Source organism: Rhagoletis pomonella, unplaced genomic scaffold (assembly GCF_013731165.1).
Source record: "Rhagoletis pomonella isolate Grant_MI unplaced genomic scaffold, Rhpom_1.0 Rhpom_scaffold_00380, whole genome shotgun sequence".
Taxonomy (NCBI): Eukaryota; Metazoa; Arthropoda; class Insecta; order Diptera; family Tephritidae; genus Rhagoletis; species Rhagoletis pomonella.
In genome coordinates, this window is record NW_023458934.1 from 17,391 (window position 1) to 30,425 (window position 13,035).

General features: G+C 36.9%; 2 protein-coding genes across 2 annotated transcripts; both read left to right on the forward strand.

Moving 5' to 3' along the window:
* Positions 1 to 2,695: 2,695 nt before the first annotated feature.
* On the forward strand, positions 2,696 to 3,990 carry LOC118750736 (general odorant-binding protein 28a-like). The gene is made up of 5 exons (XM_036485468.1): positions 2,696 to 2,842; positions 3,177 to 3,246; positions 3,323 to 3,411; positions 3,522 to 3,658; positions 3,758 to 3,990. The coding sequence occupies exons 1-5, from the start codon at positions 2,786 to 2,788 to the stop codon at positions 3,831 to 3,833; spliced, it is 429 nt and encodes a 142-aa protein (XP_036341361.1). The 5' UTR covers positions 2,696 to 2,785; the 3' UTR covers positions 3,834 to 3,990.
* Positions 3,991 to 9,851: 5,861 nt separating this feature from the next.
* LOC118750737 (general odorant-binding protein 19d-like) lies at positions 9,852 to 13,035 on the forward strand. Its single transcript, XM_036485470.1, has 5 exons — positions 9,852 to 9,980; positions 12,360 to 12,423; positions 12,490 to 12,578; positions 12,643 to 12,779; positions 12,839 to 13,035. Exons 1-5 carry the CDS (start codon positions 9,924 to 9,926, stop codon positions 12,915 to 12,917), a joined length of 426 nt encoding a protein of 141 aa, XP_036341363.1. The 5' UTR covers positions 9,852 to 9,923; the 3' UTR covers positions 12,918 to 13,035.

Here is a 13,035-nt window from a genome sequence, read left to right on the forward strand (position 1 = left end):
GGGAAGAAGTGCCGGCTCTATGACCTCTGCCTAATTTTAAATCACTATACTAGTTGCATAAAGCTGTCGACCACACCAAGCAACTGTAATATAAAAAGAAAGACATTGAAAAAGTTTTCAGGTCATTCAGCTTTTTGGTAATTTTTGATATTTAGTTAATTTTTAGGCTTTCAGCTCGTATTTCGGGTCATTTGTTTGACCCGTTTTAGTTATTGGTTTCCCCTAAGACATTCTGCAATATTTTCAAGAAGTTTCAATTCTCTTTAAACGTTTTAATTCGTTTTTAATCGATTTAACGTTTAATTGTCGTGGTGCAAAGCTTAATAAAAATATTAAAAATTAAATGTTAATAAGCCACAATAACATTGACAAATACATAGTTTAGGAAGAGTCTGCCTGAAACTATACAAGAAAGCAAATGCATGTATAGAATTGACAACAATAACCATGCTGTCAAGTTTAAATAGCGGCAAATCACCTGCAATATTAAAATCCATTCCAATTTTTGAATCAACGCCAGTGTTTATAAATTGCTCTTGTGACATGAAACAAAAAGCCGCAAAAACCGCATTTTTTAGCAGCGGGAATTCTTAGCTACACATTGTAAGTTATACTATAAATCCACGGGGTAAAAAGTCAGAGTAGAAAGTTCGAAATTTTTATGAAGTTTTGTTGAATTTTTCTAAATATTTAAATGAAAAGTTTTGATTGAAATAACTAAACAAATTAAATGAATATATTTTTTTTATTGAAAAAACTATAAAAATTATTGGTAGATTTTCTCCAGATTTGGTAGAAGTTTTTAATGTGTATGGTAGTCTTTTTTTGTGAAAGTGGCAACCCTGGTCAACACATACACAGATGACTCGCGAGTCAGACGCACCGTCTGTGGCGCTTATAAATGAGGCCGTGAGAGCTGATGTGGCCTAACCTATTTCTTTTGTTTTTGTACTTAACTTCTTAAAATAATTTCAAATGTAATAAGTAGGGCTCGGAATCTCACGCAAATGCGTGTTTTTATTGGGCATCTTCAAATGGAAATGGTTAAGTTATCTTTACGAATCATTAAAATGCCTTCAAAATGTCATTCAATCGTTAATGGATATTTTTGCATATTTCGCAGTAAATGCATGATTTTGCATATTTTGCAAAAACTGCCTGTTAAGTATATTTTTGATCTACATCTTTTGAAATTTAGTGCGAAATCTCTTGAAAAATATTACTTATAATTTTTTCCGAAATATTCATCTGAATATCTTCTCGGATAGCCAAGCGGCCATTAATCCACTCTCTTCAGCCTCTGTTAGATCTCAACTAGTGGAGAACTGTAGGAGAGAGCTGGCCTATATCAGGTGGAACGGTACAGGATCGTATAGGGTTACCCGGCAGTTATGGGTGTCCTACGATCCACTTAAAACCAAAGCTCTCTTAGAAATGAGCAAAGTAGATACCTAAAGGCTTACATACTGCAGTATGCACAGGGTACCGGCCCGTTGGGGTGCATGCCGAAAGGACTATATTGCTCAAAAGAGACAGTCGAACACTTCCTGTACGATTGTCCGAGGACGAGGCTTAAGATACTGGGCAAGACAGTATGACGTACTGAATGGGTGACAATCAACATAAACCAACCAAACATTCCTCTGAACCACAATAACTGTCAATGTTCCAATTTACACAATATTGTAACTAATTTTATACATAAATAAGTATTGTATTTTGAATTGTTTTCGTTATTTTCTTGTTAAAATACATTTATTTTTTATTTTTGTACCGGCAATTAAATATATGGAAAATATTTTTAACTGCATATTTTACTGTTTATAACGCATATTTTTGATTTTTTAGTGCATGATATTCCGAGCCTTAGTGATTCGCCTTAAAATTAAGGTTGCTTATTTCTTAAGATGATGGAAGCTATGTAGGTATGTACCTTAAAATGAAGGAATAAGCGATTTGCATTTTAAAATGTATAACATTTTTGGTATTAGGTCACTTCTGCTCTCATGGCCTCAACTAGCTTGGAAGAAAATAAAATAAATATTCCTGTATATGCTTGTGAGCCACCCTCATGTATTATATAGTACATCTAGTATGTATGTATCCAACTGTTTCAGTCTCTTTTATAAAATTTAAATTATTTATATATTGCAAAATCGAGGCACATAATATCATTACAAATATACATATGCATGTATGTACACGCCCACTGCAAAATCGAATCTATATCCGTTCGAATACGTCCCACTTCTATCACCTTCGACGTGTGAAATTTGTGTGTAAATACATATGTACATGTCTATTCATGTATATTTGCCTTGTGTGAAATTTACAACGCTGGAAACTTTTGTTCGTGCTTTTAATCGATGCAATTGCTTGCAGTATAGTCAGAATAGTACTATAAGTACAAAGAAGTAATAAAGAACAACAAATAAACTGAAATGAAAAAATTAATTGCTTTTTATTAGCCTTTTGTATGCAGGGCAATACATGTAATTTTACGTACCTATGTAAATTTACCTACATAAAACTATCTGTTTTGTTTTTTTTTTTAAGAAGTATTTTTCTCTTAATTGATGGTGATTTTCTCCTCATCATAATTCAATGATCAATTGTTGAGAGTGTTAAATTGCTATCACAAGGCGGCCGGCAAGCGACACGAGATCTTTAACTGATATAAAAGTACCGCAGCGTTGTGAGAAAAATTCAAAAAGCGAGTTGTGATCGGCAAATCGAGTAGTTAGATCAGCGCGTTGTTAAAAACTTTAAATTTCGAATCGCAAAGATGAAGTATTTCGTGGTGTTCCTGTTCATCTGTGGCTTGGCCACTTCATACGCTCAAGTACGTAGGGAGAAATAAAATAAATTTAAATGACGAGTTTGTGCCTTAAGTCTTTTGATTGAAGTGAGAATTAAACAGACAATTAAGGAGTCATAAAAAGTTAGAATACGACAAAATTTAGCACAGAACTTTTGTTTTAAAACTTTTGATGTTCATACCTAGTGTGTGAATGATTTTTCTAAAAGATACTTTGAGGAAGCCACAAAAAAGGTTTCCACAAAGCCAACTGCCGTAATAATAATAGAATAAGCTAGACCCATCAACCATTTAGTTTAAACATTTGTAAAATTTTGATCGTTAAATTCATAAATAAATTTTAATTGATTGCTTTTAGCTGGAAGAAGTCGTAAAAAAGGCTCAGAAAATTGCTGGTGACTGTAAAGAGGAAGTTGGTGCCACTGATGGTAAGCTGTGCATTAAAAAATGCAGTGAACCAACTATGAAAAATATGTTTTTTTTTTGGTTTTCATAAATTCACAGCGGATGTTGAAGCAATGTTCAAACATGAACCAGCCGGAAATGACAAAGCCAAATGCCTTAACGCTTGTGTTTTGAAAAATTTTGGTTTTGTAAGTTTATTATCCCTTTGATACAGTGCGAAAATACGCAAGACTACTAATATCTGCAGAAAAGAAGTAATCACATACTATATGCATATATTTTGTTCTAATTTCAATAGTTGGATGCTGATAATAAACTGGTTAAGGATGTGGGTGTAGATTTTCTAAAGAGTATCTCCGGTGGCGATGCCGACTATGAAAAACTAGGCACTGAGATTTTGGATGCCTGCAAGGATACGCCAGCCGGTGGCAACAAGTATGTGGCATATGGTCCTTTTAATGAATATCCTTAAAATTATATTATATACATACATACATGTGTACATATATGCCCTTTTATTTATTATAATTCTAGCTGCGAAACCAGTGAAGCCCTGCGTACCTGCCTCATTGAAAAATCGCAAGAAAAGGGTTTTAAATTACCATTCTAAGTATGGAAAATTGTTGATGACCCACTGACGAGTGATTTACAGTTGTGATACGAAATTACTTCTGTTTACTTGTTTTTACCCTCAACCTCATGTTTTAAAAACGACAAGCAGTAAACTAAGTAACAAATAAATGAAAGAGCATTTTTGAATATGAGAATTGCGTTAATTTTTTCAATCAAATCCTCTACTTACAAAAGAGATCAAGGCGAATTTATAGCCCAGTTCGCGTACGCATTATCCAGTAAAATCCAGTACTAATTTTACTGGTTTTTTCTGGATGGCGTTTTCATACGCAAAAAATTGCAAGAAACCAGCAAAAGAGAGAATTGAGAGAGCAAAACTGAAAGCTGATCTTGCAAGTTTCACTGGATTTTTACTGAATAAATTTTTACTAGTAACTATTTGCTAGTAAGAAAAACAGATGATGCCTAATGCAATTCACATTACCAAAATAATTGTTTGTGGTGCTTTTAGTGTTGCAATTGACTAAATAAACCTATTTAAATATATATTAAGATGATGGGAAATACTATTTTTACTAGAAAATTGCGTCGGAAAATAACAAATTAATCAGCTGTTCATACTTTCTTGCATATTTCTCTCATTGGGAGTAAATATTGGCTTACTCTCCCAAATTTGGTTACTGGCAATTTACTGGATATTTTTTGTTGGAGAATACGAAAGCACAACTTAAATAAGATGGTGTTGCTAGAACAGCTGTTTTGATTCGCCTCGATACACATGTGTCAAAATTTCGTATGAGTGAGTAAGAAAATGAGAGTGTTGAAATTTTCTTTCGCTCTTCTTCCTTGAGTGAAGAATAGCCGAAATTTGACATTTGTGTACCGAAAGCAAAAACAAAATAGATGTAAGTTTTTTTTGTACTACCGCTACCACTTTGTATGAATTCGCCTTGAAAGAGATGTAAGAATAAGATCTGGAGATTGACTTCAAGTACTTTAGTATTTTGATTGTTACACCATAAAAAAAAACATTAGGTGCATAGTGAAATAATATAAAGTGTGCCATATGTAATGGCATTCTATTTCAGAACTCTTAGTTGACAATTTGGGTTAGGTTAGGTAAGCTGGCCAGACACTGCGTGGTTTCGCAGAGACCATTTAGGTCCATAGTGTTACCAGATAAACTACGACCCCTCTGCACAGCTATCAGTAGCAATGCTGTAGAACACCGCAGTTCTCTTGGCAAACTGGAACACCTTGTTATACCGCACCTTGGCGGCGGCTTCTAGATTAGGTAGAAAACCTGCCCCAAGCAGGCTAACCCGCAGTCTGCTAAGGGCGGGGCGCTCGCAGAAGATATGATGCTCTACTGGCTCCTTTTTCGTTCTGCACCTTCTACAGATATTACCATTGGTCAGAGCCAGTTTAAAGGCATGCGATGCCAGCAGACAATGTCCCGTTGAGGGAAAGGAGGGACTTCGTGCGCTTCATGTTATACGCACATAATCCTGGACACCTTGCATCCTTGCGTTTTGTTCCACGCCTTCTGCGCATTCCGGATCATGGACAGGTCGAGTTCCCGTTTAATCGTTGGGAGGGAAATCGGCACCTCCACAGTGAGAATGGTTTCCGACAAAGCGCCGTCATTACAAGCTTGTGCACCGGAACAAAATACAGATGTAAATTCAGAGCTGCACTGTACTCCGCCAAACTTCCAGAGGAAGTGCTGTGCGATAGTAGCGTATTTATCGCAGCTTGACTGTCCACATAGTAATTCACCTGCTTATTTGCTACATTTGCATGTTCAGTACCTCCGCCGCCCTCCTCATAGCGAATACTTCCGCCTGGAAAATGTTGCAATAGTATAAGACAATTCTTTGTCAACAATTTTGCTTCGATTTGACTTTCATACTAACCCTTTTTGAGTGAGAACTTATGAAGTTTTTTGATTTTAGTAAAAAATTAAAGAAGAAAGCCAAGAAATTGTTGCTGTTTGCGCAAAAACACACATGGAGTTACAGCACTGATGTTTTCAGTCCCGAAGTATGAGGATATAAGTCGAAGTTGGGAGAGGTTTGCAACAAAATCAAGGGTTAATGGCAGAATTGAAAAAGTGAAAATTGCAAACTCAAATACATATTGATTTCAACTGACATACATATACATTAGGGTGGTCCCTAAAAATGAAATGAGCCATTTTTTCAGTCTCGCCCCGTCAATAAGTAATATCACGGTCACAGATATCACATACAAATTTTGGTCCCGATTGGAGTCGGTTAAGGCGTGTCGCACAGGGGCCAAAGTTCAGAATCCTCTATAGAGACTCAACAAATTTAAATCAATTATCAATAATATCACATATAAATTTTGGGTCCAAAGCCAGATGCTCCATGAGGACTCAAACAATTAAAAATATTTTTTTCATTTAATACCCATAATCGCTACCACTAAAGTCGAAGATATCAAATAAAAGTTTTGGTCCCGATTGGAGTCGGTTAAGACGTCTTCATAGGGTAATCTGAACTTTGACTCCTGTGCGACACGCCTTTACCGACTTCAATCGGTGCCAAAGTTATATGTTATATCTACGACTAGTAGCATCGGCGGGGGTTTGAGGGGTTGAGGTTTAAGAAATCTGATGTAAAAATTTGCTTCCTACATTTAAGGACCACTCTAATATACATATATATATATATATATATATATGTGTTCATAACTCAAGTGAATTAGAAAATGGAATTGTAACTATTTTTGTTATGTATTTGGTTTTTTATAAGCAATCGAAACGGAGCAATTTTAGAAAAAACATGAATGCTTTAGAATTAGAAAACTTGGTTACCGATTAATAAATAAATTCTTCTCCTTATTTGGCATTGCAAGCGTTTGTCGGTTTGGGCCGGGACGAAAAACTTGGCCAATTTATGCTTTGCAAATTCGCGCCAGTTTTTCCACCTTTTTGTGAGTGTCTTTGCTTTCCTTGACCATCCGTGGCTGTCGAGCCGAAAGATCTTTTCACTGGAGCAATTTCTGTCCAAATCATTAAAAAGCCCATAAAGTTCTTCATTTCATCTCTTTCGGTACCCGTCCCCCATGCAAAAAGGACCATTAAATCTTGCGTACAATAGTTCTCTCGATAGCACTATCGTCCATGTTTCTGCGTCTTATTAAAGGACGGGTTGGATGAGAGATTTGTAGGGTGTAGTTTTTGTTCGCCGGGAGAGGGCTCTATTTTTAATTGCCTGCCGTGCCCAAAGTAGCACCTGCTGGCAAGATTTATTCTTCGCTCGTTCACCGCTTTAGCTTCTTTTTCTTAGCTGGCAAATGCTGCGCTGATGTCTCTAAGTCTCAGCGGAGCTAAAGTTTGTGCTCAACGTCACTCTACATAGTCGTATTCGTTTTGTAGGAATCCCAAATTTATTAATCAATAATATCTTTACCAGGCCTGATAAGGTCCAATCAGTTGGTTTGTGAAGGGCCTCAGTCTTTCACGCAGTATCGCCAAAGGACCTTATAAACACTATTTAGAAGGTTTATTCGATATATGGCGGATCTCCCTTCGTATGGATTGGACAAGGTAAACTGAAATTCCAATCTTCGGGCATTTATTTATCAGGCCGAAATATTATTACTCACTTGAGATTTATTTTGGTGTAGCTCGTAATTAAATGAAATGCTAAATTTTGTAAAAATAAGTATGCATTCTGATCAATGGTAAATTTGAATCGATGCAAACAGAAAAATGCGGATATAACCGAATTCTTGTAAAATTTAATCGCTATTTACTGGGTCCATGCAGATCAAACTATTAATCAACATTACTCCGTGAAAGACTAAGAAAAAAGTTAAATAGATTTTTTTTAAGACAAGCTTTTATTAATAATTAATAATAGTAATAATAAATTGGCGCTTACACATATGTTAGTGTTTGGGCGAGCTTCTCCTCCGATTTGTGGCGTGCGCCTTGATATTGTGTCTTACAAAGGGGAGGGACCTACAGTTTTACACCGACTCCGAACGGCGATTGTATTTTGATGAGAAACTGTTTTTCATGGCAAGAAACTGTTTTTTTTTGCGATGTTGCTTTGACCAGGGCTTGAACCCAGACCTGCAGAGTGGATGCGCGCACTGCTTACCACTACATCACAGCGGCCGCCAAGCTTTTATTAGTGGTGAGTAAAAAGAAGAAAAATCGACCCTAGTGCCACCCAGCGGCTAAATTTTTAGTTAATATATGTTTCAAATATGAACGAAATCGGACCATAAAAACAGATTTATAAAATACTTGGTCTCCTGTGCCACCTATCGGCCAAATTTTTTGTGGAGTTATTTGTTAACATGTAAGTAATATGCTTTCCAAATATGAACCCACCCTCTGGAACGATAAATACGGGAATTTCAAATAGCTCGACCCCTGTGCCACCTAGCGGATTAATTCATCTTTCGTAATGCATAGTCCTCGGGTTCCGAGCTAAGTTTGAAGTTTCAAGTCTCTAGCTCATTAGTTAAAATTTGATTGCTAGATTTAATTACACAGAGGTGAAACATAATTAAAGCTTGTAAAAGGAACCGAATTTTGGAAAGAAAAATCATGGGTTTTCTATCGAAGGTTTCTAGGCCAGTACAACATCCCAGTGTCGAACCATATACCTTATTCGCCAGATCTTGCGCCGTGCGATAACTTTCTGCTTACGGTCGTTCACGATTTCATCTGATTGTATGAAATCGAAACTATTTTGTAGACTCATTTGTTTGCCTTCGCGAATTATGGGTACTGAGTGGGTAGAAGGTAAGTACAGCTTTTAACTGACATGAGATTGAATAGCTAACCGGTGCTAATCGTCGGATATCTCATACACATCGGTTTAGGCTGTCTATAGACGAGGAGGTGGCGGAAGATATCTGTTGTGACTGACCGGCATTGGCCGGACAAAGACTAATACAATACAATTGGTCCATAGTCGAATGCCTTACAATTAGAAATTTGTTTATTGTTAGCTTTCATTGAGGATACTATGGGTATCTTGGGCTATCAGGGTTAGGACTTTATCATCAGTTCCAGGACCCCGTGCTCTGATACAAACAATTTTTTTAGTATAAAGCATCAGCTCTAATTGGATAACTGTGATTTAGAAATAATAGAGACGGATGCTTCGTATTAATGCGTTTTGTAAAACAACTTATCTTTTTTGATGTGGAAATCGCACATTGTCTAGCTAAATAGCTAAATAGCTAAAAAACTCAAAATCTTTTTGTTTTACTAAAGTTACATCATTTGTTCTGAAAATTCGCAGAAAATAATTTTCGATTGTCTTTGAAGCAAATCAATTAAGTATTATGTGAAAATCTTTAGTCATTAGCTACTTTAGAATCATTACGTTCTAATGATTAGAGCAATCAATTGACAAAGTAAATGTCACTTTAATTGTTCATACATTTATCTATGAATGAATGCATATACATACGTACATATGTTCATATATACATTAGACCGAAGCACCATACAAGCAAACAAAATCGCCGTACATCCCTTAGTCGAAAGTATTTTTCCAAGACAATTAAGAAAAGGGGTTTTGAGGAGTCTTTTTACGTTTTTCAGTAACACAAACCTTCGGCAATAATTTTTTTTTAATAGTTCTACTGGAATAAGCAAAAATTGACTGATTTTTGCAGAGATTTAATTTACTGACATTAGGGTGGTAGGAACGCAGATCTGGTAGGTAAGTAGCAGAGCGTGGCACTTGAGGTAAATAAACTTGAGAACAAAAAAAATTGCATCCTCGAGGCAAGAATGGCGATGTATCATGCTTTCGGAAAAAAAAACGAAATTACCTTGCAAAAATACTTTAGACTCGGGTGTGCTTCGATTTTTTTTTCTGGTACGGTCTAATGTACATACATAGGAGCATGTGTAAATAAACATATATATTTTTATTAATTTTAGTTTGCACGCAACTTTTATTTTATTTTTTTAACTTAAGTTTTTAACAATTGTTTAAAATTGTCACATGATTCCAGTATATAAATGTACAGCAAGTTGCTTGAAAACTCAATATCCGAACAGTTGGACATAAGACAGAGTCCTCGTAGTTACAAAATTTAAAAAAAATTTTTTAAATTCGTAAAAAATATGAAATCCTATTTCATTTGTTTGGTTGTATGTGCGGTGTTCACATCTTACGTTGAGGTATGAGGAAGTGATAAACATCAAGGATTCAGTGTTTTAAATGAGCTAGAAATTACAATTTGCTTATGTATCGGTTTTTCATTGTCAATTTTTGGCTCAGTGGAAGGACAGTGAATGAAAACGGTAAACACAGTAAAGAAAGAGGAAAAAATAAAGTTTAAGGTTACCCAATGGAACTTATACTCATTGCCATGACATATGACATACATATCTTTTTTTAGCAATTTGTGCAACTAGACCGATTAAAGGCCTGCTTGAACACGTCAAGTCTTGCTTTCAAGTCTGCTCGGTTCCTAGGCGAAGGAGGTGAGAAGAGAGGGGAAAAGTACATTCGTCTCACCTCCTTCGCTTACGAGCGAGCAGACTTGAAACCAAGACTGGACATGTCTGAAAGGGGTCATAACATATCGCCTGCCTGATAACTACAGTGTCTTTCAGGCAGAGATATTTGCCATAGAGAAGGCGGCTTGTCTCTTACGCGATAGTAAGTCTCTGTCAGGGAACGTCACGACGGCATTGAAAATATTATGCTCCAGTGTGGTAAACTCGAAAGCAATTCGGAAATTTCGTGCAACGCTGGCTTCACTGAGTCACCTAGAAACCTCTCTCTGCTGGGTTCCTGGACATAGCAATATAGAAAAGAACTAAATAGCCGATGAGATGGCTAGACACGGCTTGAAAATGCAAATTAGAGAAGCGGATAACTCCCTGGTGCCACCGATTTCTTTTCTGCTAAGGGGGATTGAAGATTACACCACAGCCGTAACCAATGACCTTTGGATCAATCGGGACGAGTGCGAGGTCTCAAGATCCTTGTGTTCGAGACTTAATAAGACTCGTACTGTAGAACTACTGACACTAAACAAATCAGCAGTAAGTAGCACCAATGCTAAAATGGCGTGTATCAACAAGCTCACTCTGCAGAAGTTGTCAGGATGAGGATGAAGAGGAATTGAATCACCACCTCTTGCCAATCCCCAGCTCTCCAGACAATGCATGTTGGAAAACGTGAAGGAACGTTGACAATGTCGGAAATGTTTTAAAACACGGTGTAAATTTTGTGGCGAACCGTGGAAAAGTGTAAAAGAAGAAAGCAAATCTTACTAGTTGTGCGGTCAAGCATGTGTATTCTGGTATGTTTAGTAGGTTGCGTGACTCGAGCTGGTCAAGCAAGTCTGGCAGGCGTGCACTACTCCAGTCTGCTTAGTGAGGTATGGCCCTTCGGGGAGTATCGCGAGGGCTGTGGTTTAATACCTAAATGCGGGTAGAACTCGCATGGGTTCAATGTGGAGTTGCATTGCAATCGGGTGCCGGGACCCAAAGAACGGCAGAGATTTAGGTAGGTTTCGGCTTTACCAAGGTGGTAAGTGTGTCGGTCCCACACTGCCTTTGGTACTGAAGAGCTTGCATTTCAGGGCAATGATTAAGACATGAATTAATCCATAAGCTTAACGGGCTCTGTGGAGTTTAGGCCGTATACTACGGCAGGTACCCACAATAAACCTGAACTACATCTCCAGACAAGGCGTCTGAAGCATTTGGGATCATGCTTTTTCAATAGCTTGGGGGAGATAGCGGAGGTGAACATATCGAACATACATTCGTACAAGCCTTCTTAACCTAACCTAAACATGTTCAGTGTTTAATACCATAACGGTTCTTTGGAGCACTCAAGAACCATTGTTTAGAAATTGCGGCACGCTGCAGCACAGTAATATGGTGCAATGCACATTCAGCCGTTCGGTACATTCAAAAATGCCTAGGAGTTATAACGTGCGGTATGGTGAAGTGAAATCATCGATGAATAGCCAGATAAAAAATATCTGTAAATTTTGTTCAAATAATTGAAATGAAATCTGTAAATATTATTACCAACACGTAATGCAATAAATCTATAACTCAGGATCTCATAAGGAGTTTCTTGCATCTCTCCAAAAGATATCCTTCAGTTCATGTTTTAGGACAAATCTAAAGAAGTTCTGTAATTTACTTCACTCGCACTTAATCCGGGGGAATCCATCCTCATAGGCGAAAAAGGACATCAAACGGGCTTGCCATAATTACCATTTGTATGATAACATAAACGCAAATCCTTCCGCCCAATTTGACTATCAAAACAAATATTTTATGCTTCACCTCTTATTCATGGCGTAATAAGAGGAGAAGCATAAAATATTTGTTTTGATAGTCAAATTGGGTGGAAGGATTCGCTAAATGGACAAGACCAAGAAGTAAGCCATTGAAATTTTCGATTCTATGATTTTCTGCGGAAGAGTTTTTCTATTTTTTTTATAAAGAATTACTATATTCCACATGTATGTATTAAAGTAAGACTAACCCAATAAATGCTGTATATCTCCTTTCTTTTTTCCAAACTAGTGCGATTTGGAGAAGTTCAAAGCCGTAGCTGAAGAATGCAAGGAAGAAGTTGGCGCCACAGACGGTAAACAAATATTTACATATGTCGCGTTTAAAAGATATAGGCATTATAAATAACCAATGATTGCAGAGGATGTTGAAACTATGATCAATCATGAGCCAGCAGGTACACCGGAGGCAAAATGCTTACACGCATGCGCCATGAAAAAATTCGGCTTGGTCGGTTGAGTTCGCAAGGAACGAAGATCAGAGTTCATTAATAATTTTCCTTTTTCCATTTAAGATGAATGACGATGGCAAACTCGACAAGGAAAGGGCCATAGAAATTTTGAAAATTATAAAAAGCGATGATGAGGAGCAACAGAACTTGGGCGTGGAAATTGTGGATGCTTGTGCGGATATCGACGTAAATGAAGATCAGTAAGTAGTCATATAAAAAATCCGTTTAACTTTTAAGCAAACATTCAAAATTTTTGCAGTTGTGAGGCGGCTGAGGAATATCGCACTTGCATGCACGCGAAAGCTGCTGAAAATGGTTTTACCTTGGGACGCGTTTGAATTTTTTAAATAAATTACTGAACCCTCTTCAAAATACTTGACGACGACCTTGGCTTTAAAATTATTTTTAATTAAGTAAAAAGCATTTTGTAAATTTGGCTGTTCCTCTGTACTCTCT

Coding starts and splice junctions, on each gene's coding strand:
- LOC118750736 (XM_036485468.1), top strand. CDS start 2,786: ATGAAGTATTTCGTGGTGTTCCTGTTCATCTGTGGCTTGGCCACTTCA. Junction 2,843..3,176: donor TGGCCACTTCATACGCTCAA/GTACGTAGGGAG, acceptor GATTGCTTTTAG/CTGGAAGAAGTCGTAAAAAA. Junction 3,659..3,757: donor ACGCCAGCCGGTGGCAACAA/GTATGTGGCATA, acceptor TTATAATTCTAG/CTGCGAAACCAGTGAAGCCC.
- LOC118750737 (XM_036485470.1), top strand. CDS start 9,924: ATGAAATCCTATTTCATTTGTTTGGTTGTATGTGCGGTGTTCACATCT. Junction 9,981..12,359: donor TGTTCACATCTTACGTTGAG/GTATGAGGAAGT, acceptor TTTCCAAACTAG/TGCGATTTGGAGAAGTTCAA. Junction 12,579..12,642: donor CCATGAAAAAATTCGGCTTG/GTCGGTTGAGTT, acceptor TTTCCATTTAAG/ATGAATGACGATGGCAAACT.